General features: G+C 34.6%; 1 protein-coding gene across 3 annotated transcripts in view; it reads left to right on the top strand.

Moving 5' to 3' along the window:
- Window positions 1-26,671, top strand: part of tacr3a (tachykinin receptor 3a) — a 97,372-nt gene that overhangs the window by 42,545 nt on the left and 28,156 nt on the right. For all 3 annotated transcript variants that reach the window (XM_087235702.1, XM_087235703.1, NM_001256638.1), the window contains 2 exon segments: window positions 5,627-5,815; window positions 6,876-7,026. In XM_087235702.1, coding sequence (XP_087091828.1) covers window positions 5,627-5,815; window positions 6,876-7,026 — 340 coding nt within the window.

Genomic DNA, 26,671 nt, shown 5'->3' with positions numbered 1-26,671 from the left:
TAAGCAACCCATTTGTCATAGTATTTATTAGTCATTGTTAATGTCAGTAATTAATAGACATTACGCTGTTCATTATGTTGCTAATCAGTAACAACAAAAATTGTGTTTGCTAATGTTGAAATTAATCCTAACTATAAGATTATTCATTCATTCATTTTCTTGTCGGCTTAGTCCCTTTATTAATCTGGGGCGCCACAGCGGAATGAACTGCCAACTTATCCAGCACGTTTTTACGCAGCGAAGGACCTTCCAGCCGCAACCCATCTCTGGGAAACATCCACACACACACATATACGCACACTCATACACTACGGACAATTTAGCCTACCCAATTCACCTGTACCGCATGTCTTTAGACTGTGAGGGAAACCGGAGCACCCGGAGGAAACCCACACGAACGCAGGGAGAACATGCAAACTCCACACAGAAACGCCAACTGAGCCGAGGTTCGAATCAGCGACCCAGTAACCTTCTTGCTGTGAGGTGACAGCACTACCTACTGCGCCACTGCTTTGCAACTATGAGATTAATAAATGCTTTTAAGGGGACTTATTATGCAAAAAACTATTTTATAAGAGGTTAACACACAGTTGTGTGGCAACAATATGTGAATATAACCAGCATCTATTGGTTAAAATGTATTCATGTAATTTTTTATAATCATACTTGATAAAAACAGTCTGCAGAAACACTTTGATATGACTTTCTTACTTTGCACATGTCATCAGAGGGGGAAAGACATGCCCCTTAATGACATTGGCCCTTTTCACACATACAAACCTTTCCAGGGATCATGTGTGAACAAGCCATTTTTAAATATACTAGTAAATTTGTTCTGGCAATATTCCATAAAGAGAAGTTGTAAAATTACTGGTAATTTGCCAGAATGCTGCGCTTTATGAACTATGTGAAAATTGCCGGAAAGAACGTGTTCATGAAAGCACCAACCAGAACATTCAGACGCATTCACACCTGCGCTGTTCATAAGGCTTTGAAAATATCAATTTAGCCGCTACTTGTTAATCAGAAAAAAGTTTTTATGTTACTTTTTTAATGCCAACTGTGTAAAAAAACAAAAAGCTTAAGATAAACCGCAGTTTGTTTACCTTCAAGCTCTGCTTCAGCTGCGTGATGCGCGTTCACTTGAAGAAGAGCACCATTGAGCGCCAGCACACACACATATTATGTACATCTCGACATATGAAAGTGTTCCTCCATATGTTTTCATTGAAGTTAACAATACTTATCCATCCACAGAATTTGTAATGTAGTCAAATGTGTAAACTTTAACTGCGGTTCGTGACTTTGGTTGGCTCTGGGACAAAAGCAGCTGCATGAACCAAGTGGCAACATAACACTCTCCCTTGTGTCGCTAATACGCAAGTAACTGAAACTGTTACCATTTTTAATTATAATAGGAACCTTGTTACCATTTTTTTTTACAATTTTTTTATCTACACTGTAGAAAAAATCTGTTATTTTACTTTTTTTTTCGGCTGCTGGGGTGAAATTTATTGTAAAATAACACGTTAAATTGCAGAAATTTAACGAAAATTTTTATATAAGGAAATTTATGTAATTTAGTTCTGTTATTTTACAATAAATTTCTGTAATTTAACGGCCGTTTTTTTTAATGTTTTTTTTTCAGCCACCCCAGCTGCTGAAAAACCCTTAAAATAATGAAATGTTTTTACAGTGTATGTTTATCTTTAATAATGATTTTATCTATGTTTTTTTTTATTTTGTTAAATAGTAATTTATTCAACATATCACCTGTATGTCTCTTGATCAATAATTTAATTCATGCTTTAACCAAATAAATTTGAAAAAAAACAGCAGGAGACCCAGTTGTACAATATTCACGACACGTTCCAACTCACATGATTGTGGAAACTCATCACAGCATGACATAATTAGCTGTATTTAATTGCAGCACATTAATTAATCTGCATTTGTGAATGTTTATTAGGCACACACTGATATTTATATTCATGACTCTAATCAATAATTCACAATAAAACCTTCTGTTGTTTCTCCAAAAAGCCTACATAAGTGCTTTAACATCCGCTGTCCATATCCCGAAATAACCTTCTCTGCCCAAGAGTATAATTGACTGTCTAATAATCCATTCACAGCTTACAAGAGTGAGTCGTTAACCAAGCAAACAGCCTATTATCACTCTTGAATGATTGGGGGTATGTTAACAAACCACAGAGGACACACGTCGGTCATTTTTCAGACATGATTAATGGCATGTGATTGGTTAGTTTGACCATATAAAAGCTTGGATTTAAAGTAAAAAAAAAAAATTGTTAGGGTTCGACTGACCAGCCAGAAGTGTTAAACCTCATAAGATCATATTATTGTAAAACATCTGTGGAAACTTGTTGCATCAAAACTTGTTTGTTAAGTCAGTAGAACTTAACTTTTTAAAAAATTTTAATTAATTATTTTTTATGGCAGTATGTTTATGACATGTGGAGCAAGACATACAGTTGAAGTCAGAATTATTAGCCCCCCTTTGATTTTTTTTAAAAAATGATTTTTCTTTTTTAAAATATTTCTTAAATGATGTTTAACAGAGCAAGGACATTTTCACAGTATGTCTGGTAATATTTTTTCTTCTGAAGAAAGCCCTATTTGATTTATTTCGGCTAGAATAAAAGCAGTTTTTAATTTTTTTTAATCAATTTAAAGGTGAAAACTGTTAGCCCCTTTAAGCTATGTTTTCAGATAGTCTACAGAATAAACCATCAATAACTCGCCCAACTACCCTAACTTAAGACACAGAGAGGAGTTGACATGCGGTTTCAGAAATCAGGTTAGTCAAAAACAGAATAGAAAAAATAAAATGAACAAGTGAATAACAGTTTAAGAATTTGGTAAAATCCGAAACCTTGGTAAAAATCAGCAGAGGGCTTTTCTTTTTCTGGACGGCATTTGTGAACCATTGGTTGGGTTTAGGGAAGCAAGTGAGTGGGTGGGTCAATCGGTTAAATTGGTTGGATTTAGGGAAGGAGGAGGGTGGGTCAGTCGATTTGCCCGTCGCCTAGTCAATAATTTAGTCAGTCAGACAGAAGGTGGGTTGACAGCGACCTCTGGTCGGTTTACACGAGAAAAGCGCGGGTGCAAACGTCACTCGCGAGAGACATTTAAGATATAAAAAAGCGCACACAGTGGCCTATCTTAAATTGGTGAAAACAAAAACGGCAAAAATACGTACCTCCCGGGACGTATTTCATGATTTCCAGAAACATCCATAGGACTATGCTTTCAAAATGAGCCTGGGTTGGGAACCACACTTCATTTCTGAACTGTAGCCATGTTTCCGACAATACATAACATATGCATGTCTCAGTACGTTTGATTGGACTGAAATAAGACTTAATTTCAGAACTAACAGTAAATTGCATTATAAAGTCTGACACAAAGCAAGTGGGGAACTGGAAATTTGCTTCTCAGTCAGTTTAAGTTCATAATTCTTAAGACAATTAAATATTAACTTTACATAACTTGTTTCTTTTAGGTACAGTGCACTTTTGAAATATTTGTGTGAAACGAGAATGACTGAGAAGCCACATAAAAGATGAGACTTTAGCAGACGTTGCTAAAGTTGACCTTCATTCATGTCATACTTTTCCAATTCCATTATGTTTTCAACAGCAAATAAAAACTTTTGTGTTTGGGTCATTATTATTGCTCATGTTTTAGAGCCAGTTGCGGCCTAATGGTTGGGGATTTAGACTTGTAATCAAAAGGTTGCTGGTTCGCCTCATGGTCCTGGCAGGAATTGATAATGGGGTAGTGAATGAACTTCAATACCCAGCTAAGGTGCCCTTGAGCAAGGCACCGAACCCTTAATTGCTCCCCAGGCACTAGAAGCAATAGCTGCCCACTGCATTCATACAGTCATACTTTTGCAGTAAATGTGCTCTCACTTCTTACTTGAATATGTGTGTCTGAATGGGTTAAAAGCAAAAACAAATTTTAAATATGAGTGACCATAATTGACAATACTCTCTTTACTTCATGTTAAGGTGATCACTTGGCATTTTACTGTTACAAAAGTTCACACTTAGCAGTTGATTATGCAGCAAGTTTGGCATATGCTAGGAGAGAGCCCAGAGCTCATAGGATCCTTGTGAAGGGAGTTTGAGCTCAGGTAGTTCTCGAGAACCCCCAAATTAGTTAATCATGCATTAGTTAATGCGGGACCTGCCGTTTCTAATAATAATCACGTTCTCCTCTCAAAATTAGTTTTTAAATAAACTTCACTTAAAAAGTAGGAAAATTTGCAGGATATTTATGACTTTGACTTCTAAATTTCTAGGCCACACGGGGCTTGATTCAGAAAGGTTGTTTATCTGTTGATTTGATCTTGTGTGTGGATTATTTGGTTGTAATTGGAAAAACTCACTGACCGAAACGAGATTCGAGTCCTGTGACAGACAGAGTGGGTCACTGTTTTCTGATGCGTAAAATCCTGTGAAAAAAAATCCTAAATACTGAACTCATATCACCAATCTTGCTAAATTCATAGAGTCATTATTGCTGTGTTGCGAAATGCTGATGTTGATGCTTTATTTGTAGTTAAATTGGCCACTGTGTTAAACAGAATAACCCTAGGATTGTGTTTTTTTTCTTCTATTAATGTTGAAAAATAAGCAGATCGGGCTGACTTTAAAGCTTTTCTATAGTTAAGTATATTTTCTTTTCAGGCCAGACAAAAAACCTCTAGTTTTGATTTCTTCCATCTACATTCTATTTTCCCTAATCTGCCCTAATGAAATGAAGAAACTGTCTAAAGTGCTAGAAAGGACAGAATTAATAGTTTTAGTCAAGCTCTTCTAGGCTGCCTGGAATACAAAGGAAATTAGATAGATCAGGTAGGTTACTAACCTGATCTACTAGTTATCTTAAGTGCTAGCAGTGATTGTTCTACTATATAACTTTTGTGTGAACTGAAACTATAAGAACATTTAGATAGTGTTTTCTCTTTTGATTATATCTGTATGATGCATATAAATTCCAGAACAGCTGCTTTAATTTCAGAAGCAATCAAGAAAATGCCATTATCCCTGCTGTTTCATAAGCACCACCTATTGGTAGAAAGAGAATTAGCAATTTTATTCAGCCTGTGTAGTTTTTTCATACAGGTATGTTTTTAGGTAGCATAAATCCACAAAGCTGAAGTCAGAGCCTTATGTTTTTACATTATATTCAGACATTTTTATCCTTGCCTACCCATGAATGTAGCATCATTGTGTGAAAAGTGATTGGTCTCCTCAAATTTAAACATTGATTGTAGCCTTAAAAAAAAGAATTAAAAATCATGCAATTTGCTTGTATTGCCAGTTCTGTTGTTATACAGTATTGCATTGGCTTTTGTCAGGTTGAATTATACAGACATATTTTTTTCTCACACCTGCCGTGGCACAAGATAAGAATGTCTTCTATGATGTGACCCATTATCAATCAGCTATTAGATCATTACACAACCTGCAAATTGAAAACTGCCCGACTGCACTCTGACTTTGATGTTTTATCCGGTGATGTTTTTATGGAGCTGTATTTGAACAGACTGTGTGTGTGTGTGTGTGTGTGTGTGTGTGTGTGTGTTGTACAGGTACATGGCCATCATCCATCCTCTGAAACCACGACTCTCGGCGACGGCCACCAAAGTGATCATTGTGTGTATCTGGGTGCTCGCTGTGGTTTTGGCCTTCCCGCTGTGTTTCTTTTCAACCATCAAAAAACTGCCCAAACGAACTCTCTGCTATGTTGCCTGGCCGAGACCTTCAGAAGACCCTTTCATGTGAGTGCTATTTAAATATGCAAGCAATTTTTTTTCCTTTTCCGCTAGTTTATTTGTGAATCAATTTGAGCCTAAATATATTTTGATCTTTAAATAATAATAATAATAATAATAATAATAATAATAATAATAATGATAATAATAATAATAATTATTATTATTATTATTATTATTGTTATTATTATTATTGTTATTAAAATATGATTTTTTAGTGTTTATAAATAATAATTTGTTTTTTCTGATATATATAGTGTTTATATATATCAAATTATTATATTTAAACCTATCTTTATCATCATCATCATTATTATTATTATTATTATTATTATTATTATTATTATTATTATTATTATTAACAATTCTATTGTTATTTTATTTTATTTATAATAATAATAATAATAGTTATAATAATAATAATTTTTATTGTTATTATTGTTATTATTATGAGGTACTGCTAGAATTTATTATTATTATTTTATTATTATTATTATTATTATTATTATTTGTAGGTAGTAATACTATTATTAAATTATTATTAGCAACAAGTATTTTATTATTAGAACTTTGTTGTTGTTGTTGTTGCTGTTGTTGTTATTCTTCTTATTGTTATTATTATGATTGTTGTTAGTATTACTACTACTAGTAGTAGTAGTAGTAGTAATAGCAGTAGTAGCTGCAGCATTTGTTTTTTGACATTGACAAGCACTTCCTTCTGCGTATGCATTTGAAAATCTGTCAAGTTTAGGCTGCATTACTTCTTAATGTTCACTGCAGGACTGTAAGATTCTCGATTGAAGACTGAAATATTGAAACTGAATAGTACTGTAATCACCCTGTGGGATTTGAGCCACAGTTGTAAATGCAGCCTCAGTGATCTGACAGTTTCAGACAGTTTGGGCTGCACTGAACTCTTTGCAAGATCTCCTTTTAAATAAATAGAGTCTGACAAGCAACATTCATAAAACAAAGGGCCATACCAGTGTGTGAGTGATGCAGGCTTCAGGATCCCCTTTTTGTCTAACTGGACAGTGGATTGATGTTAGTCTCTCTCTCAATACAGGTATCATATCATTGTGGCGATGCTGGTGTATGTTCTGCCGCTGGTGGTCATGGGTATCAACTACACTATTGTCGGATTGACCCTTTGGGGAGGAGAGATTCCTGGTGACTCCTCAGACAACTATCAGGGCCAGCTCAGGGCCAAGAGGAAGGTAAACAGCAGAGTCTTTCTCTTTTACTCAGTTTCATTACTCTGCTTTACTCACCTCACCAGAGCCTTCTAGATAAAGGACACAAGGCAGAAAACTAAAACAGAACAGAGAGTTGTTAGGCACTGTTTATGTGACACACTGTTTTTTTAAAGCCAAAAACAGTAAAACTTTTTATCCATGTGGATTTTCTGTTTATTTGATAACTGTGTTTAGGGCACTGAAATATACATTTGAAAGCATAAATCTAAATGAATGTATCCAAATATCCCAAAGAAACACATTTGAAAAACGATTTTAAAGGAGCACTACACTTTTTTTTTTTTTTTGAAAATATGCTAGTTTTACAACTCTCCTAGAGTTAAACAGTCGAGTTTGACAATTTTTGAGTCCATTCAGACAATCTCTGAGTCTCAGAAGCATTTTTAGCTTAGCTTTGCATAAATCATTTAATCGGTTTAGACCATTAGCATCTTGCTCAAAAAAGTTCATATTAACTTGATGCTTCTGTAGTTAAATCATGTATTAAAACCTACATAAAATGAAAAGTTTTTAATTTTCTAGGCTAATATGGGTATGAACTATACTCTCATCCGGGTGCAATGATCAGTTCTGTTTTACTCTGTTTTTCTCGCTACACCAGAGCCTTTAAGATGAAGTACAAGAGCGGAAAACTGAAACAGAACAAAGAGTTCTTAGGCGCCATTTACATGAAACACCTTTTTTTAAAGCCAAAATCGTTGATTGTTTGTTCAATTGATAATGGTGTTTTGGGGACTGAAACATACACTTGAAAACATAAATTCAATACAACTCAATTAAATTCATCTTTATTTCTATAGCACTTTTAAAGTCTAGATTACAGTCTTAACATAGACGTTCTAGTAAATTGAAACTGTCAGTCCAGTTTTCAGAGTTGAAGTTCATTTTAGTTCAGTTTAGTGTGGTTTAATTTTCACTGGTTAAAGTCCAAACTCTGAAGAGCAAATCTATCGATGCTCAGCTCCACAAGTCTCAAACCATGCAAGCCAATTTCAAATTTCAACAATTGACAAAGTGAAGAAATTTTTTTTTAATATATGCTAATTTTACAACTCCTTTAGAGTTAAACTGTTGAGTTTTATCATCTTTGACTTCATTCAACCTATCTCTGGGTCTGGCAGAAGCACGTTTATCTTAGCTTAGCATAAATCATTGAATTGGATTAGACCATTAGCATCTCACTCAAAAAAAAAAAAAGGAGGTTTAGCTAATCTGCTTATCCTGACTCTTCTGTATTTACATCATTACATCATGTTGCTATTTTATGGGCTAATATGGTTAGGAACTATGCTCTCATTCAAGCATAACAATCAAGGAGCTTTGTTGCCGTACCATGGCTGTAGCAGGCACAATATTATGCATCACTTTTACCAAGTTATATAGCTAAGGACTGTTTATAATATAGTTGGTGTGGCAGCAAAGTACCTTGATTGTAATACAAAAAATTATTCTCTATTATAATAACTGCAATACTCATTCATTCATTCTCTTTTTGGCTTAGTCCCTTAATTAATCTGGGGTCGCCACAGAAAAATGAACCGCCAACTTTTCCAGCATATTTTTTAAGCAGCGGATGCCCTTCCAGCTGCAACCCATCACTGGGAAACATCCATACACACTCATTCACACGCATACACTGCTGACAATTTAGCTTACCCAATTCACCTATACTGCATGTCTTTGGACTTGTGGGAGAAACTGGATCACTCGGAGGAAACCCACGGGGAACACATGCAAACTCCACACAGAAATGCCAACTGACTCAGCCGAGGCTCGAACTAAGGACCTTCTTGCTGTGAGGCTACCCGCTGCACCTTCGTGCTGTCCCATAACTGCAATATATTCTATAATAAAATATTAACATTATTCTATAATAATTTAAATAAAATAATATAGCCTTTTTCACATCTGACACACTGCAGTGACACAAACAAGAGACACTATATAATACTTTATTATATATTCTATTTTAATAGCACTGGCAATAGTACTTGCAGAGCTGTGATTTAAACAAAACAAACTCTCCTTTTTTAAAGTGGGATGGGCTACTAAATTTCTACCACCCAATTTCCCCCTATAAATATATGTATTTCAAGACACTTCATTGGACTTTAATTAGCCCTCAAAAATCAACTTTATTTTCTGTATGCAAAATTCAGATGTACATTAATGCTGTGGTCGAACGCACCACACACTAAAGCCTGATTTATACTTCTGCGTCAAGTGACCGGCGTAACCCACGGCGCATGCAACGTGTGTAGCTGTGCAACGTGTGTAGCTGTGCATTTATACTTCTGCGCGCTGCCTCTGTCGGTCTGCATTAACACTTCCGAAACGCTAGTTGGCAATGAGGTGTAAATGTTCCTCTGTGTCGAATTTCTTCGCTGCTTTTTTGCTTTTCCTGAACACTTCGGGGATGTACAAGTGGCTCAAACTCGCTCATTTTGAGGCAGGAACCGGCGGACGTGCAACAACTTTAACTATGAGGTAAACACAAAACAAAACTTTCCATTCGAAGCTCCTTCACGGAACTCCACACTTGTAAACAATCGCTCCATCAGGCTCGCACCATTCACGCGTCTCTCGGTCCCACCCAGACTCGTCAGCGCTACCAAGCCGACCAATCACAGAGCTTGTGCTGAGCGTCGTTGCGACGTATAGTTACATTTTTTGAGAGGTGCACGTCAGCGACGCCGACGGCCACGGCGAAGGGCTATGCTTCAGCGCCGTAGCATACGCCGGCGTTTGACGCAGAAGTATAAATCAGCCTTTACACTCAATGCATTATTACAAGGATCAATAAGATATTAGGGAAGGAAGTTCTTTAAAGAAAATGGAAAGGCTTGAGAGTCCAGCAGGTCAATTATTTGACATGCCGGAGGGAGTCGATGAAAGAGAAAGATGGAGACACTGATAAACCCCTGAGAGAGAGTCTTTCAGATAGTAGATTTTTTTGCACACAAATATTGCTAGCTGTGGTAAAAAAGATATGGGCTACATGTCAGTCAAAACTAATTAAATGTAAACATTGGTTTCTGCTGTGGGCATTATAGCAGCAACTGGCAGTCCGTGGGCTGAAGTTGACCTGTCATTCATTTTTCTGCTGCTCTACAAATGATTTTAATGAAAAGCAGTGGATTCAGGATTTAGCTGTTGTTTAGTGGACACCGGTTCTTATCTTTGTCTTTTTTTTACTTTTAATTTTAGTTGATGAACTTGAATGAGGCCGCTATGAGTTTTCACGCTTTATTACATTTAATCCAATCAGTTGATTTACTTGGGCTGTCAATCACTTAGAGTTAATAAGAAATGGCGACTCAATGAATTACTTGGTATATGTTAATTATTAGTAATTAGTTGTACCAAATTTAAACATTCTGTGAAGATTTACTTTCCCTGAAGTTCCTTTAAACCTGATATGTATATACTACATAGTATATGCATTTCTTTCTTCTCCAACACACTAAAGAATATTTTGAAGAATATTAGTAACCAATATTAGTTACCAGTTATTATTATTATTATAGCAAAACTGAAACACTTCATTTCAACAAGTCAGTTAATTATTGTCTTATTTTAATAAATAATACTTAAATGAAAATAAAAACTAGAAATAACATCATAAAATAAATAATAATGTACTGTGATATAATATCATTTAGAATTTTTAATTTAAATTTATTAAATGGTATAGCCTCTTCTTTTCAAGAGGTCTCTAAGAAGTACATAAATCAAACGGATTACAACACATCATAACAAACATACAGCTAAACAAACAAGCTGCACACTTTACCTGAAACACTTCCCACAGTTTAAAGGGTAAGCAAACAAAAAGATGTAACCAAAAGTACAATCAATTTGCTATACAAATAAATAATAAACATTCAAATTGGAACCAATATTAAAAACATTTACAAAATGTTGAAAAGACTAAATGTCTTAATTGATTTAAGAGAAGAAGGAAGATTGTTCCAGTCAAAAAGAGATTTGTATTGAAAGGACCAATGGCCACTTTCTGTTGTAATTCTTGGAACAAAAAGTATTTCTGTTGCATATGACAAAGAGAATCTGTAGAGGTAAATCAAACAAAAAACTGCTTTGAATAAGAAGGGTTAGCACATTTAACACATTTAATAACAATAAACACATTTAAATAGAAACAAATACTAATGATATTGTTTACGGAACTTGAAGCAAACCAAGGCTTCATCTGAAACCGCATACTTCCATAATATATAGCATGCTAAAAACAGTATGCAAGCCGAGTATAAAATTCATGAATTCATGAATGGGAGTGAAGTAACGCAACAGACGCGGGTAGGTCACATGATCATGACAAAACGGCGGATGTCATACTACTGTCATTCATATCGTATAGAACGGATTTTCTAACGACTGAGTAGTACGTTTAAATTCAAATGCAGTACCTACTGAGTAGTAGGCGATTTCGGACGATTTATAATATGCAATCATGGGTTCTATATGAACATCTTAAAACTAACCTACATAGAGAGTTGAAGGCAGTATTTAGGGTTTTAAATTATTATCAGAGGTAATAATATAAATAATATCAGCATAATCAATAATAGGGAAAATTAATTGAGAAATTAATAATATAATATAATATAATATAATATAATATAATATAATATAATATAATATAATATAATATAATATAATATAATATAATATAATATAATATAATAAAGATTGTAAATTCCAATAATGCAATTTTCTTGAATGTCAAAATATCCGTTATTTCATTTCCATATATTTTATTGTGGCCAGTAACTAGTCTCTAGATCATGCCATCGGTTTTCACAATCAACTTTACCCATGCTTTCATGTTTGTTTGTCTGTGTAACACAGAAACAGTATGTGTCTTGGTCAGACGTGTTTGGCTGTTGCATCACATCACATACACTGTTGCCTCAGACTGGAAATGGCATTTTTAAGACGCTGCTTCAAATTAAAGAATCGTACACAACTTTGTTGCTCTCCGTCCAACTTTTTCAAATGCAAGAAGGTAGCCCGTGTAAATAGCTCTACTCTATCTGTGCCACCTGATTGACTTGAGCATGATTTGGGAGGCGTATTGCCTGTAGAACAGGTAAGGGGGTTATAAATAAACATGTTTAATGATTCATAATTATCATGCTAAGTTAAGTAGATTAACAAATTGCTCTAGCATTTATGCAAATGAGCGTATCAATCTTCAGGCTTAGAAGAGATGAGTCACAGCAGTTTATACAGCGGCACATCAGCGCACATCACTGATGATACAAGTCAAAATAAAATAGAAGGGAGATTTTTTTTATACTCTTATAAACTGGCGTCTTATTTTTATTTATCTGTATAGTCCTCACTGATCATAATGATAACATGGTGCATATATTCTTTGTCTGCGGTCGTTCATCTTAATATTTTTTTGCTAAAAAAAAACAAATTGCACTGAAAGGCAAAATATGACATTTTATAGATGTGTATTTACTAAGTAAAGCATTATTTTAGAGAGGGGTAAAATGATAACTTTAATCTAAGAATTGGACCAGATTTAAGGGGGATCAAAATTACTTTAGAATTTTGGCAACATCAAAATGTTATTTTTTACACCAGTCTGTTATAATTCTTTTGACTTTAGCAATCTTTGTTGCTTTATTTTGTTAAAGGTAACAGGTGACAAGTTAGAAAATGGGTAAAAGTGCTTTAAAATTGCATACATGTAAATCGAGAAGAATTGAAGATATCTTAATGTCTTGATTGCTTTTGAGTAAGATGCTAATGGTCTAATTCGATTCAATGACCTATGCTAAGCTAAGCTAAAAGTGCTCCCGCTAGACCCAGAGATCGGCTGAATGGATTCAAATAGGGTAAAATTCAACTATTTAACTCTAGAGTGGTTTTAAAAAAGCTTATTCCAAAAAAGTGGACTGTTACTTTAAGATTACATAATTCCATAATTTTATAATTTTATCATATTATACAATTACATAATTATGCTGTCTTCTTTCTAAAGTCATTTGGTTCCAACAATCTGATGAAAAATAACAATTTGACCCTCAACAAAATACTAGATTACTCCATAAATATACCATACCATTAGCATCTTACTCCATAAATTGAGTAAGATGCTAATGGTCTAATTCGATTCAATGACCTATGCTAAGCTAAGCTAAAAGTGCTCCCGCTAGACCCAGAGATCGGCTGAATGGATTCAAATAGGGTAAAATTCAACTATTTAACTCTAGAGTGGTTTTAAAAAAGCTTATTCCAAAAAAGTGGACTGTTACTTTAAGATTACATAATTCCATAATTTTATAATTTTATCATATTATACAATTACATAATTATGCTGTCTTCTTTCTAAAGTCATTTGGTTCCAACAATCTGATGAAAAATAACAATTTGACCCTCAACAAAATACTAGATTACTCCATAAATACAAAATACATCCATGACATTTTAGATTTTGGCTATATTCAAATTACAAAAAGTATGGACAAATCCAGCCATTGGGTTAATTTGATCAAATAAATTTAAACCTTTTTTAACCCAACCCAACATTTGGGTGAATGCAACCACACATTTTTTGCTTAGTATATATTGGACCTTTGTTTATACAAAATGATTTAATTTGATACTTTTTTAAGTTAGCTTTTTAGTCTTCAAATGAAATGCACAGTTCTCAATTACTCATTTCATTCAGATAATCTTGTGTTTGTAGGAATTAGTTGCAAATCCTTTAATAAGGGATGAAGCATTTATCGACGTGTTCTTAGCGCTGAATGCAATGGATTTTCGCTGATAACCTTGGTACGCAAGTGGTCAAGCTTGGGGCATTTGCACAGAAGAGCACTTAGCAAATTAGCATGGTTCATTTATAGTACATTGTGGCTTAGCTAATGCTAAACTGATCAAGAAAAACTAAACTAAAGCTCTGGATTCAGAAAATAAACAAATATTTGGTGGTTTACTCTAAACTCAAAAGTCTTGTTTTTTCATAGCGTATGCTGAAATCTGGGACATTTTATTTCTGTTTTGTCTCTTAGTAAATCAGTTACAAATTCCTGTGGAGCGTTGAGGGACGTGACGATGATTACCTTCAGAGCTCTGTTTGAGTCTGCTTTATAGTGTTGTGATTCTTGTGTAAAAGCATTAGTGCCACCTCAGCGTGCTCCTCTGTGTACTATAGATGAGAATCCTACGGGCACCTCGCAATATAGCCATTGAACACTAATTAAAGCCAGATGGGCCATTAAATGTAAATGATGTGACTTGTCTAATTGATGGGCTAGATTAAGATGTTATAAATGAATTTTACAAACTGTTGCAGCCTAAAGGCACGGTTCACACAAAAATGAAAAATCACTGTCAATTTGTACACTCACAGATGGTCTGAGATGTGGTTTTTGTCTTTAGTAGAACATTAAAGATGTTTATCTGAATCTGTGGTCCTTTGTGATTCATAAAACTTGTCAAAGTTACAGGCAAAACATATACAGGCTAATATAAATTAGTAGCCATGTGTCAAGGATAGTTTTTGGGTGTAATTAATTGCAAAGTAAGAAGTTACTGTAATTAAAATAATCATGCACCGAATAACTATGCTTCTCATACTACAGTACATACTTTGATTGCTCAAATCAGTGGTCAGAGTTAAAGAAGCAATGATGTAGAACACATTATCAGTACATACACTCACCGGCCACTTTATTAGGTAAACCTGTCTTACTGTTCGTTAATGCAAATTTTTTTTATCAGCCAATCACATGGCTGCAACTTAATGCATTTAGACATGGACGATCTGCTGCTGTTCAAATTGAGCATCAGAATGGGGAAGAGAGTTTACTTTGAATGTGGCATGGTTGGTGCCAGATGGGCTGGTCTAAGTATTTCAGAAACTGCTGATCTACTGGGATATTCACGCACAGCCATCTCTAGGTTTTACAGAGAATGGTTAGCAATGGTTAGTGAAAATATGCAGTGAGCGGCAATTCTGTGGCCGCAAATGCCTTGTTGATGCCAGAAGTCAGAGGAGAATGACCGGACTGGTTTGAGCTGATAGAAAGGCAACAGTAACTCAAATGACCACTCGTTACAAGCGAGGTATGCAGAAGAGCATCTCTAAAAGCACAACATATCCAACCTTGAGGCAGATGGACTAGAGCAGCAGAAGACCTCACCGGGTGTCACTCCTGTCAGCTAAGAACAGGAAACTGAGGCTACAATTCACACAGGCTCACTAAAATTGATAATAGAAAATTGGAAAAACTTTGCCTGGCCTGATGAGTCTCGATTTTTTTTGCTGCAACATTCAGATGGTAGAGTCATCAACAATCTATAAAGTGGCCAGTGAGTGAACATAACGCTGAACTGAACTAAACTGAACGTCAACAGTTCAGTTGCTTTGACACAATCTACAATGTAAAGAGCGTCATCAAAAATAAAGGTTGAACTGAAAAAATAGAGCAGCTCAATCCACTTGTTAAGTTGGGACCTATGGAGTTCTGTTCCTGTGTCTAAGTTGCTAACCATAAAGTTGTTCAAAGTGTTAGGTTAACTTAATCAATTTGTGTTGGGACAACAAGAAGGAATTAAGTTACTTTATTAGTTTTTACAAATTAAAGTGAATTAAACAAAATAAAAACAATTAAGTTGTCTTACAAAAGCTCAAGAATTGCGTTAATTCAGATCATTTTAAATAAGTTGTTTGAACAAACAGCAAACATCTCTTTTTGAACGTATAGTGTATGCGCGTCCTGTGATGTGAATGCTCAAGTGTGATTTCAGGCCGTAAATACATTATTAAATTAAGAAAGAAATTACATTTCCGGGTGAATTATACCTTATAAATACAGTATGTGACATTTTTAAAACCATTTGGAGATGTCCACGTTGCTGAGCCACATAAAACAATGTGAAGACTTGTGCATCTGACGGTATGCTTCTCTCCTGAACTTGAATGTGTAATTGGCTGAATCGAAAAGCTGTATTAAGATTGTCTGTAGGGTTGAATCGAGATCACAATCTTTTTTCAATTAATCGTGCAGCCCTACTACAGGTTTATCAATTCTACAGCATGAAAGATTACAAACTAAACAGGGTAAAACTAAACAATATTAAATATAAACAAATATATTTGCAGAACCTTACCAAATAATTGAATATGAAGGTTTTCCAGCACATAAAGAAATACTAATAAATTATTTTCAAGTTTCAGCTCACAAATGTACATATCTATTCATGCAAATACATCACATTAGTTTTATACACAAGAGGTTTTAGGTAATTCGTCTACATGCAGTGTAAAAAAAAATGTAATGACAAAAAGTCAAGACAACAAATATTATGATGTTGCTTTAATCAGGTTTCAACAAAATTCTTTGACAAAGTTTAACTTAATATTTTTAGTCATTTTGAATGATGTAAGTTGACATGACTAAAAATTTTACTTGATTCAGCTTTTTTACAGTGTGTTGTAGATATAAATCTTATATGTTCTGTATATGGTCCAGCAACCCATTATAAAGGCAGTGAACCTTTCCCTGGCTCAATTGGCATTTTATATATATTCTACAACCCAATCAATAGCATTCATTGCTCAGTCGGCTGCAGTTATATGTTTCATTAACAGCCGCAGCTATTGTGCTGCTCTCTGTTTCGATCAACGCCATCTCGCCTGCTCCCTACGGCTTTCTCCATCATCACGTTTCTTTCTTGCATTAGTGTCTGGCATGCCAAGTCTGAGTGTTTGGAGCTCTTGTAGATTCCATATGCCTCCAATTTGTGTGCTGTGTAAAGGTGATTATGGAGAACCTTAAGCATGACCACCTTTTCCAGCTTTCAGGAGACCTTCTGTTAAAGCTGGGAACATTTTCATTTGCAACTCTTAGAAGATTGCAGAAGCTTGGTGACAAACACTTTTCTATTTCGGGCTCTGTGTGGCCACTGACAACCTAGATGAAGCTATTCAATAGAGATGGTGGATTTTTTTCAGGACATGCTTTAAATGAATGGTGCACAGAATGGGCTGCCTAAGATTGGAGATCTGCTTTATGTAGAGTATTTTCAAATTGAAGAAGTGCGAGTTGGTCTTTATAATCTAATTATGCCAAGCTTTCCTTGTAATTTTTCCAATCATGTTCTTAAGGTAATTTAACTTAATGGTGTAAGGTATTTATTGAAGAAGAGATACCTGTTCCCTGAATCAGCACATTGGTTTCTCACTATCAGGAGGAACTGAAGTATGTTGTTGTGGATTTGTAAGACTGAAAGGTTCAGTACATTTCTTATCAATATAAAACATGGGCAAATCATAGTAATTGTATCATGGCAAACATAGAAAACAAAAACTTCAGTGAAACAGAAAATGCATGCTTTCTTAATGTTAATTAACATTGTTGAGGTTTATGAAGAAGATTATTGAGATATGGGTCTCAGAAATAAGACTAGAGATTAATAAAAATGGTAAAGCACTTGGCTCCATGATAAAAATGAATTAAGGAGATTAAAGGGGTGGTCCAGAGTGTAATTTTAAGGTTTGGTTGTGTTTATAAGATGCAAAGCAATGTGTGATCATGCTTCATTTGTAGAAAATCACGTAATGCCCCTACAAGCACACACTTTTGCGCTGTGTAAACAGTAGCTGAATCAGACAGAAAATGAAGAGCACACATGAAAAAACGCATGCCATCTAAACTAAAATCTGACAAGTGTCTTTTACATATATTCGGAATAAGCTTGTGTAAGTAATATGAAATGTTCACATATCTTTTGCAAGTTTGTGGACGCATAGAGAGATACTGAAAGCGTCCGCTTAGAGAGACACTGTAGTACTGCTGAAGATTGTGTGTGTTTACAGTGGTTTGACTGATTTGTTAGCGGTGCCAAACAGTATTTCCTGTGGTTTACATGCTTGTTTACATCCTCGCTACAACATATCATTAACGCTAGAAACTGTGCCTGTAATTAATCAATTTTATCAAATAAAAATACTTACAGGTTGTGGCTCACAATCCACAACTTTGGAAGAGTTTTTAGCCGAGTCCAGCACTGAACAGAGATTCTGAAAGATCTCCTTTGTCAAATGCTAGCTATATATATAATTTTTTTTGTTTTTTGATAATTTTCTGGAAGATAATTCAATTTAACTGTAAGCACTTCTCTCTTTGTGTCATGTCCTTTGGAAGCCCAAATACAGAAACAGAAGAAGCTCTGTGGAAATAGTAGCGTTTGGTTGGCATTTTAACTTTCACTGCTTTAACATAACAGCACCTCTGGCCACGCCCAGTTGCTTCGTGGGGTGTATGCACATGGTGTATGCGCATAACTTGAAATGCTTGTGACCTCACTTGTCCGGATGTATTTTTTTGTAGTCCACAAATTTGTTTGCTGTAGGCTTTGCTAAGCTAACTCCCTTTGCATTAACATTCAGAGATGTTGTTTATGTTCACACAGCTACATTACACATCAACTAAAGTTTTAAATATGATATCGTAGTGGATCACCCCTTAAAAAATGATTTCAAACACAAAAAAAAGCTCAAAGCTGGTAACCAATGACTTCCATAGTAGAAAAAAAACAATAACACTTTAAAATAAGTTTGCATTAGTTAATGTTATTGCATTTGTTAACATGAACAGGTAGCAAACAATTTATTACAGAATTTGTTCTTATTAGTTAATGTTGAACTATATATAATAAATGCTTTACAAGAATTGTTCATAATTAGTTTATGTTAGTACATACATTTACTAGTGAGACCTTATTGTAAAGTGTGACCGTAAAAACAAATACTATGGAAGTCAATGGTTACCGGTTTTTAACCATTTTTAAAATATCGTCTTTTGCATTCAAAAGAAGAAAGAAAGTCAAACCGGTTTGTGAAGGGTGAGTAAATGATGACAATTTTCATTTTTAGTGAACTATCCCTTTAAGACAGCTGCTCTTGACTTTGCATGTAGAGTAGGTTTTCGGCAACATGGTTCAAAAGCATCATTGAAGCTTTGTGTCTACCTTTGGGATTACAAATGCAGTGCACAATTTGGATTGCAAGAATCTGTTAATAAGACTAATCTAAGCCTGAGGAAAGTGATCTTGTGAGTTTTGCTCTGATGATTATGCATTAGGTACTCTGTTCTCAAGGCACGCTTTTCTCAAGCTGTTTGGAAAGTGTTGTTTGTGCATGTTTGTGTATTTCAGCAGTGCGTCGTGGTCTGAAAGTTAATTCATGAAGTTATTTTTAATCTCTGCAATGAGAAAAATAGAATGAAACGTTCAGTTTCTGATGTTGTAACAGGAGAAATGCATTTTGCTAATGTCAGAATCACTCTTAAAGGGATGGTTTGCCCAGAAATGACAGTATCATTTTCTCACTCACAATGGTTTTAAACCATTTCTTTCTTGTGTGAACACAAAAGAAGATATTTTAAAGAATGCTGGAAAACGGGTGGGCATTGACATCCTTAGCAGTGGAAAACAATATGGAATACAATGGACAGAAATTGTCCCTTAAAAGCCTTTTAAACCTAGCATAAGATATGTCAGGTTGATAAAAGCACTAATATAAAAATCAATTGAGCAAATTTGCATATTTAAATGAATTTCATTCAGGTTCTCATTTCAATAGTCAAAAGTTTTACTTATTGTATCCCACATTTAAAGACTTACAGGCATATGAATGGTACAGCATTACAGATAACAAGCACACAACTAAATAATAAGGAAAAGATCACTATATTTGAAAAACCTTACCAAAAATGTGATTATTATAAGGTTTTCCAGCACATATAAGAATCTTAGTCAATGATTTTTTGGCTTCAGATACAAAGTTTTGTATATTCACTAACAGGTCACTTTATTAGGTACACCTGTATAACTGCTTGGTAATGCAAATTTCTAATCAGCCAGTCACATGGCAGCAACTGTAGGTGCAAATGCCTTGTTGATGCCAGAGGTAAGAGAAGAATGGCCAGACTGGTTTGAGCTGATAGAAAGACAAGAGTAACTCTAATAACCACTCATTACAACCAAGGTATTCAGAAGAGCATCTCTGAACGCACAATACGTCCAAACGCGATGGCAGATGGGCTACAGCAGCAGAAGACCACACCGGGTGCCACTTCTGTTAGCTAAGAACAGAAAACTGAAGCTACAGTTGGCACAGGCTGACCAAAATTAGACAATATAGGATTGGAAAAACGTTGCTTGTTCTGATGATTATCGATTTCTGTTGTTACATTCGTATGAGTCAGAATTTGGCATCAACAATATAAAAGCTTAAATCATTCCTGCCTTGTATCAACGGTTCAGCCTGCTGGTGGTGGTGTAATGGTGTGGGGGATGTTTTCTAGGCACACTTGGCCCATTAGTGCCAATTAAGCATTGTGTCAATGCTACAGCCTACCTGAGTATTGTTGCTGACCATGTCATCCCTTTCTGTCCACACAGTAACAATATTCTGATGGCTACTTCCAGCAGGATTACACACCATGTCATAAAGCATGAATCATCTCAGACTGGTTTCTAGAACATGACAATGAGTTCACTGAACTCAAATGGCCTCCACAGTCACCAGATCTCAATCCAATAGAGCACCTTTGGGATGTGGTGGAACGGCAGATTTAAATCATGTATGTGCAGCCGACAAATCTGCAGCAACTGTGTGATGCTATCATGTCAATATGAAGTAAAATCTAAGGAATATTTCCAGTACCTTGTTGAATCTATGCCACAAAGAATTAACCAGTTTTGATGGCAAAACGGGGTCCAACCCAGTTCTATACACCCAGTGTATATTGGTTATATTTATGCAAATGCAGTATTATTTTTAAATAGGATGTTTCAGTTGGTAATTTGGTGGCATGCAGTAAATATCATCTTAAAGGCTGTGTAATAAATTGGACACAGGAATGCATTTCAAGAGAGAGCAAGCATAACCGTTGTTGTGAGTGCAGTTGTTTCTGTTCATTTGTGTTTGCCATCTGACACTGTTAATCAATCAAATTTGTGAATGCGCGCACAAAAGCATTGAATTGAGAACCTATTTAACGTTTCTTGAGCGTGCTGTGGATAATTATAATCAAAAATTTAGAGCGCAAAGCTTCAATCCAACTCTGCTGGAAGACAACGACTGCTGCCGTAGTGTGTTAACTCCAATCACAAACGCACACTTGTGAAGTTTTCGCTTATCTCATCCAAAGCAGAGCGCTAAGTGTCTGAGCCACAGTAATATCACGATCCATTTCCATCCATATTAGCTTTGTGGCTGGATATTGGCATGAACAAAAACTCTTTTTGGATAGTAATTGCAAGCATTTGCGCACAAAGACGCCTAGCAAACTTTAGGAGCTAATTTACTACTCATTAATTAAAACTGACATTTGAATATTTGAAATAGTTAAAATATCACAAGTCAGAAGTTTGGGATCCGTCATATTTGAGGATGTGAACAATAATATATTCAGTCTCCACTGCACACCAAGGCTATATTTATGTAAAAAAAAAAATCTTTATTATAATACAAGTGATATTGTATATGAAATATTATTTTAGTGCAAAATTTACTTTATAAAGTAATTTATTCCTGTAATAATTAGTTCAGTCTTCAGTGTTTTATCTTATATCAATTATATTTTCTGCTATTATTATTATTATCATTATTTTTATTATTATTATTATTATTATTATTGTACAACAACAACAATAATAATATTCTTATTATTATTACAAAAACAACAATAATATAATAAACATTTATTATTATTATTATTATTATTATTATTATTATTATTATCATTCTGAAAGCTGCACATTTTACTTTTCAGGCTTTATTGAATAGAAAGTTCAAAACAATAGTATACACTTTTATTTTAATAAAAATATTTTGCAACTTTATACATGTTTTTTCCTGTCATGTTGGATCAGTATAATGCATCCTAGAGTTGTTAGAGATGCTTTTAAAATCCTAGAGATGTTTTTAATATCGATAATAATCAGAAATGTTGCTTAAGCTTCAAGTTAGTGTATTGTAATACTATCCAAAGTAATGCAATGGACTAAAAACTGCAGTAAAGATGCTAAAAATTTTATTCTGATTCACATATATTAAATGTGATAAAATATATTAATATTAAAGAGTTGAAATAGCATTTTTGATCACACAAATACATCCTTGATGATTTTTTCTTTTTAAATAAAATATCTATTTTCCTTCTCTTCACCTTATACTTTGTGATGATTGCTTTACCTTTAGTAATAGCTGGCTATTTATACACACGAGGCAAATCAGATTTCTTTTTCCTTTTAGCCTATTTCCAGAAACCTTTAATTGAATTTAATGTGACATTGAATCATTTAAATAATACCTTCTGATTAGTTAATTTACTAATAAGAGGAGGCTGTCAATAAAACTCACCTGGGCTTTCACACATGGAAAAAATATATGTTAGTACATTGATCTGAGATATGCAATATGTACATCGTCAATAAATGGATTAAAATAACAGTTTGTCAGTATTGACTGTGAATCTGAGATATTTCACAGTCTACAGGCTGAATATTCTGCATAATCAGCCTCTGACAGTATTAAAAATGATTCCAGCATTGTTTGCTGGAATGACTTTGTCAGTGAACCATTATGGCCAGTGTCAATGTCATCTCATTCAGCGTGGATCTGTTTGGCTAGTCTATATGTGTGAAGTTACTGAAAGTGGATTTTTCTTTTTTCCTCTTTCTTCTGTATATACTGTACATCTCCATGTCAAGATGTTTTTATGCTGGTTTTATAAATTGGTTTTGTATGCTTTATGTTTTATTTGCCGTGAAATCCGAAAACGTGGTCAAAATCGGACGAGGGCTTTTCTTTTCCTGGAGGGCATTTGTAAATCATCGTTTGGGTTTAGGAAAGGAGGAGGAGGGGTGTGGCTGGGTCGGCTGATTGGCCGGCCGCCCAGTAAATCGTTTAATCATTCAGTCAGTCTGACAGACAGCCTATCGACAGCAACCTTCGACGGCTTTTTACGCGAGAACAGCGCGGGCGCGGAAAAGCACGTTAAAGACGCGAAAAAAAGCGCACAGCGGCCTCTCGCGGATTACCGAAAACAAAAACTGCACAAATACGTACCTCCCAAAACGTATTTCGCGATCTCCAGAAACGTCCGTGGGGCTACGTTTCCAGAATGAGCCTGGGTTGTTAGGAACGGTATCACAGAAAATTTTGCCAGTTTTAAAACCTTGACTTTTCAAAACCGCGGTATACCTTGAAAACGGTTATCGTCCCATGCATAAATGTGACGGATCTCATTTTTTAATCTTCGTATCAGGAGTTTTGGAGAACGTTTGATCGGCTGAGGATTAGATTGTGCAGAAAGGACTAAAATACACTCCAAAAAATGTAAATACATAAACACTTCTGTAAAATGAGGTTAAACAACACATTTTTCTTTTTTTTTTCGGAATAACTTCAATGTTCCACACAATTCCTTCTTGTAGTCCAAACACAAATTGATTAAGTTATCTTAATTGTTTTTATAAATGTAAGTAGATTGAACATAAAACAATTAAGTTGTGTTAAATCAGCATATTATAAATTAGTCTGAACAAGCAACAAACACATTTTTTTTAAGTGTACATCATACAGTAAATGTGTCATGTTTGTTTCTTTTCCGGAGCCTGCATCTAAATCACAATCCACTTTTCTTTTATGCACAACAGAAGCTCAGACAGTCTGCCAAAAATTCCCATTGGGTTTCAGAAAAGCAAGAGATCAATGCTGGGTTGGAAGGACATGGGTGTTCGGAAATGATGACTTTTTAAAATTAATTTTGGCTGAATTATTCCTTTCAAAACCCATTTTGCATCACAACACAATCTGTGCTGCTAAACAGACTGTGATGGTAATATCTGGCAAAATATTCTGTGATCATAGCTGATTAAATAAGCTGTTTGTAATGTTCATCTGCTTTTCTGACACAAGGATTGATGTGAAGGGCCGGTTCTCTGGTTATATTATGACACCAGCGATTGGCATGCCAATAGATATGTCAATAAATCTCTTTCTGAATCTATATTGGAGGAAGGATTGCTTCTGATAATGAGAGTAGACGGTGGTTTTCGCTTCACATGATTATGTTTGAGAATAGCATGATTCCACTGACGGTTTGCTAAATCAGTATTGATCAGGATTAAAGTGAGTGTGACTACTGAAGTAAAGAGGGAGTTTATTTGCTTTACTGACAGTCTGAGGTGAAGAAACTCCCTGCTGTTAAATCTGTCCGCTTGTTTAAGTGTATATATTACCCTGTAAACAATGATGAGTATGTTGGTGATAATGCTGATTGTATTGATAGTAAATGCATTGAGTATTTTATGTAAAACTTTGAAAACAATTCTGAATAATCCATTCTGAACTGCTGAGAAGTCGTCAGCAACATATCATTTTAGATCTGTAACAAATTTGCATAATGCCTGTCTATGGTTTTACAAACAAAACAAAAAACTCATCACATCAAGAGGAACAAAATCATTCGAAATGCAAAACATTTATTGTAGTGCAACTTTTGCAAATTATTCTATAATCGTTGAAGATGTTAAATTAATCTCTTACATCATATACACTACCTGACAAATTGTCATCGATCCCAGTTGTAAGAGAAACAAATAATGACTTGACTTCTAGTTGATTATTTGGAAAAGTGGCAGAAGGTAGATTTGGATGGTAGAAGGTAGATGAATCATCTGTTGAACTGTGTCCCAATTATCACAAATACTGCAGAAGACCTATTGGAACCTGCATGGACCCAAGATTCTTACAGAAATCAGTCATGTTTGGTGAAGGAAAAATCATGGTTTGGGGTTACATTCAGTATCGGGGCATGTGAGAAATCTGCAGAGTGGATGGCAACATCAACAGCCTGAGGTATCAAGACATTTGTGCTGCCCATTACATTACAAACCACAGGAGAGGGCAAACTCTTCAGCAGGATAGCGCTCCTTCTCATACTTCAGCCTCCACATCAAAGTTGCTGAAAGCAAAGAAGGTCAAGGTGCTCCAGGATTGGCCAGCCCAGTCACCAGACATGAAAATCATTGAGCATGTATGGGGTAAGATGAAGGAGGAGGTAATGAAGATGAATCCAACGAATTTTGATGAACTCTGGGAGTCCTGCAAGAACGCTTTCTTTGCCATTCCAGATGACTTTATTAATAAGCTATTTGAGTCATTGCAGAGATGTATGGATGCAGTCCTCCAAGCTTATATGAGTCATACACATGAATCTTTTTCCACTGCACCATTACTTTATATTCTACACTGTATATTCTATTCTGTTAAGTGACAACTTTTGTCTAAGCAAGGTCAGACCTCACTGTAATTAAATATTTAAAAATCAAGACATGATTGTATTTTATTTTGGTAAAATAAGCATATAGAGGTCTTTGCATTTTATATAAACCTCTTCTGATACCAAATGTTCAACTAGAAGTCAAGTTATTATTTGTTTTAAAAGAAAAAATTGCAAGCCCTGTGTCAGGTAGTGTATGTGCTCTTTGTTTATTGCAGCAAAAAGGGGTGATTCACCTGTTACTCATATAAACTCATCTGATTCATCATTGTGTTTCAAAGCACATCCAAAATTTGTGTGATTGATATTTTATTTTTTCAAAAGTAACAAAATATATGTCTTATATTAAATACAAGCAATGTGCACTGGTTTAAAGGTAGTGTCACAAACGGACACTTCAAAAAAAGAGCTTTTACATTCATTTAATACTAAAAGTCAAAGTATATTTAGTGCAATTCAGCATGGATATTTTAAGCCCATTTATCTTTAATTTATAGAACATTATTATTGATTTCAGTGGTATTTTTGCCATTTATTAGCTACTTTTGCCACTAATTAACACTTGTTAATGCTAATGCACAGTAGAAGATCTAAATAATATTTATTAATATACATTTTCCAATATACATTTATACATATGAATATATATACAGTGTTCTGTTAGAATATCTTCATTCTGGCTCAAAATACTATGGTAAACAGTAAACAGCAGACTCTCAAAATAAGTCATTTTAAAAGAACTGACAAACAATGGTTTTAAAAAACAAAACAAAATAACTAAATAAATTAAAATTCTCAGTACTAGGTTGCGGCTGAAAGAGCATCCGCTGCGTAATACACATGCTGGATAAGTTGGCAGTTCATTTCGCTTTGGCAACACCTGATTAATAAAGGGACTAAGCCAAAGGAAAATGAATGAATCAATATAAAATAAAAAAAAAAATAAATAAACAAATAAATAAATAAATAAATAAATAAATAAATAAATAAATGAATGAATGAATGAATGAATAAATACAATATAAACAATATAAATAATAAATAAAATAAAATAATCAAAAATAAAACTTATACATTAGAAAATAGAGGTATGTCAAATTTGCTACAAACTCGCTACAAAGCAATGAAAGGGTATTTAAAGTAATAAGGCTAAAGCCAGGAAGAAGTGGTCACCCAGTGGCATTGTCTTTTTGATTTCATCTCCTGTTTGTCATTCTAAACATAGCCATGCACAGCAGTTTGCATTTCTACTTCCTCATGCTGAC

Source organism: Danio rerio, chromosome 1, assembly GCF_052040795.2.
Source record: "Danio rerio strain M-AB ecotype USA chromosome 1, GRCz13ab, whole genome shotgun sequence".
NCBI classification, from domain to species: Eukaryota; Metazoa; Chordata; class Actinopteri; order Cypriniformes; family Danionidae; genus Danio; species Danio rerio.
The sequence above is the reverse complement of the archived record's forward strand: the minus strand, read 5'-3'. Positions and strand labels throughout refer to the sequence as shown.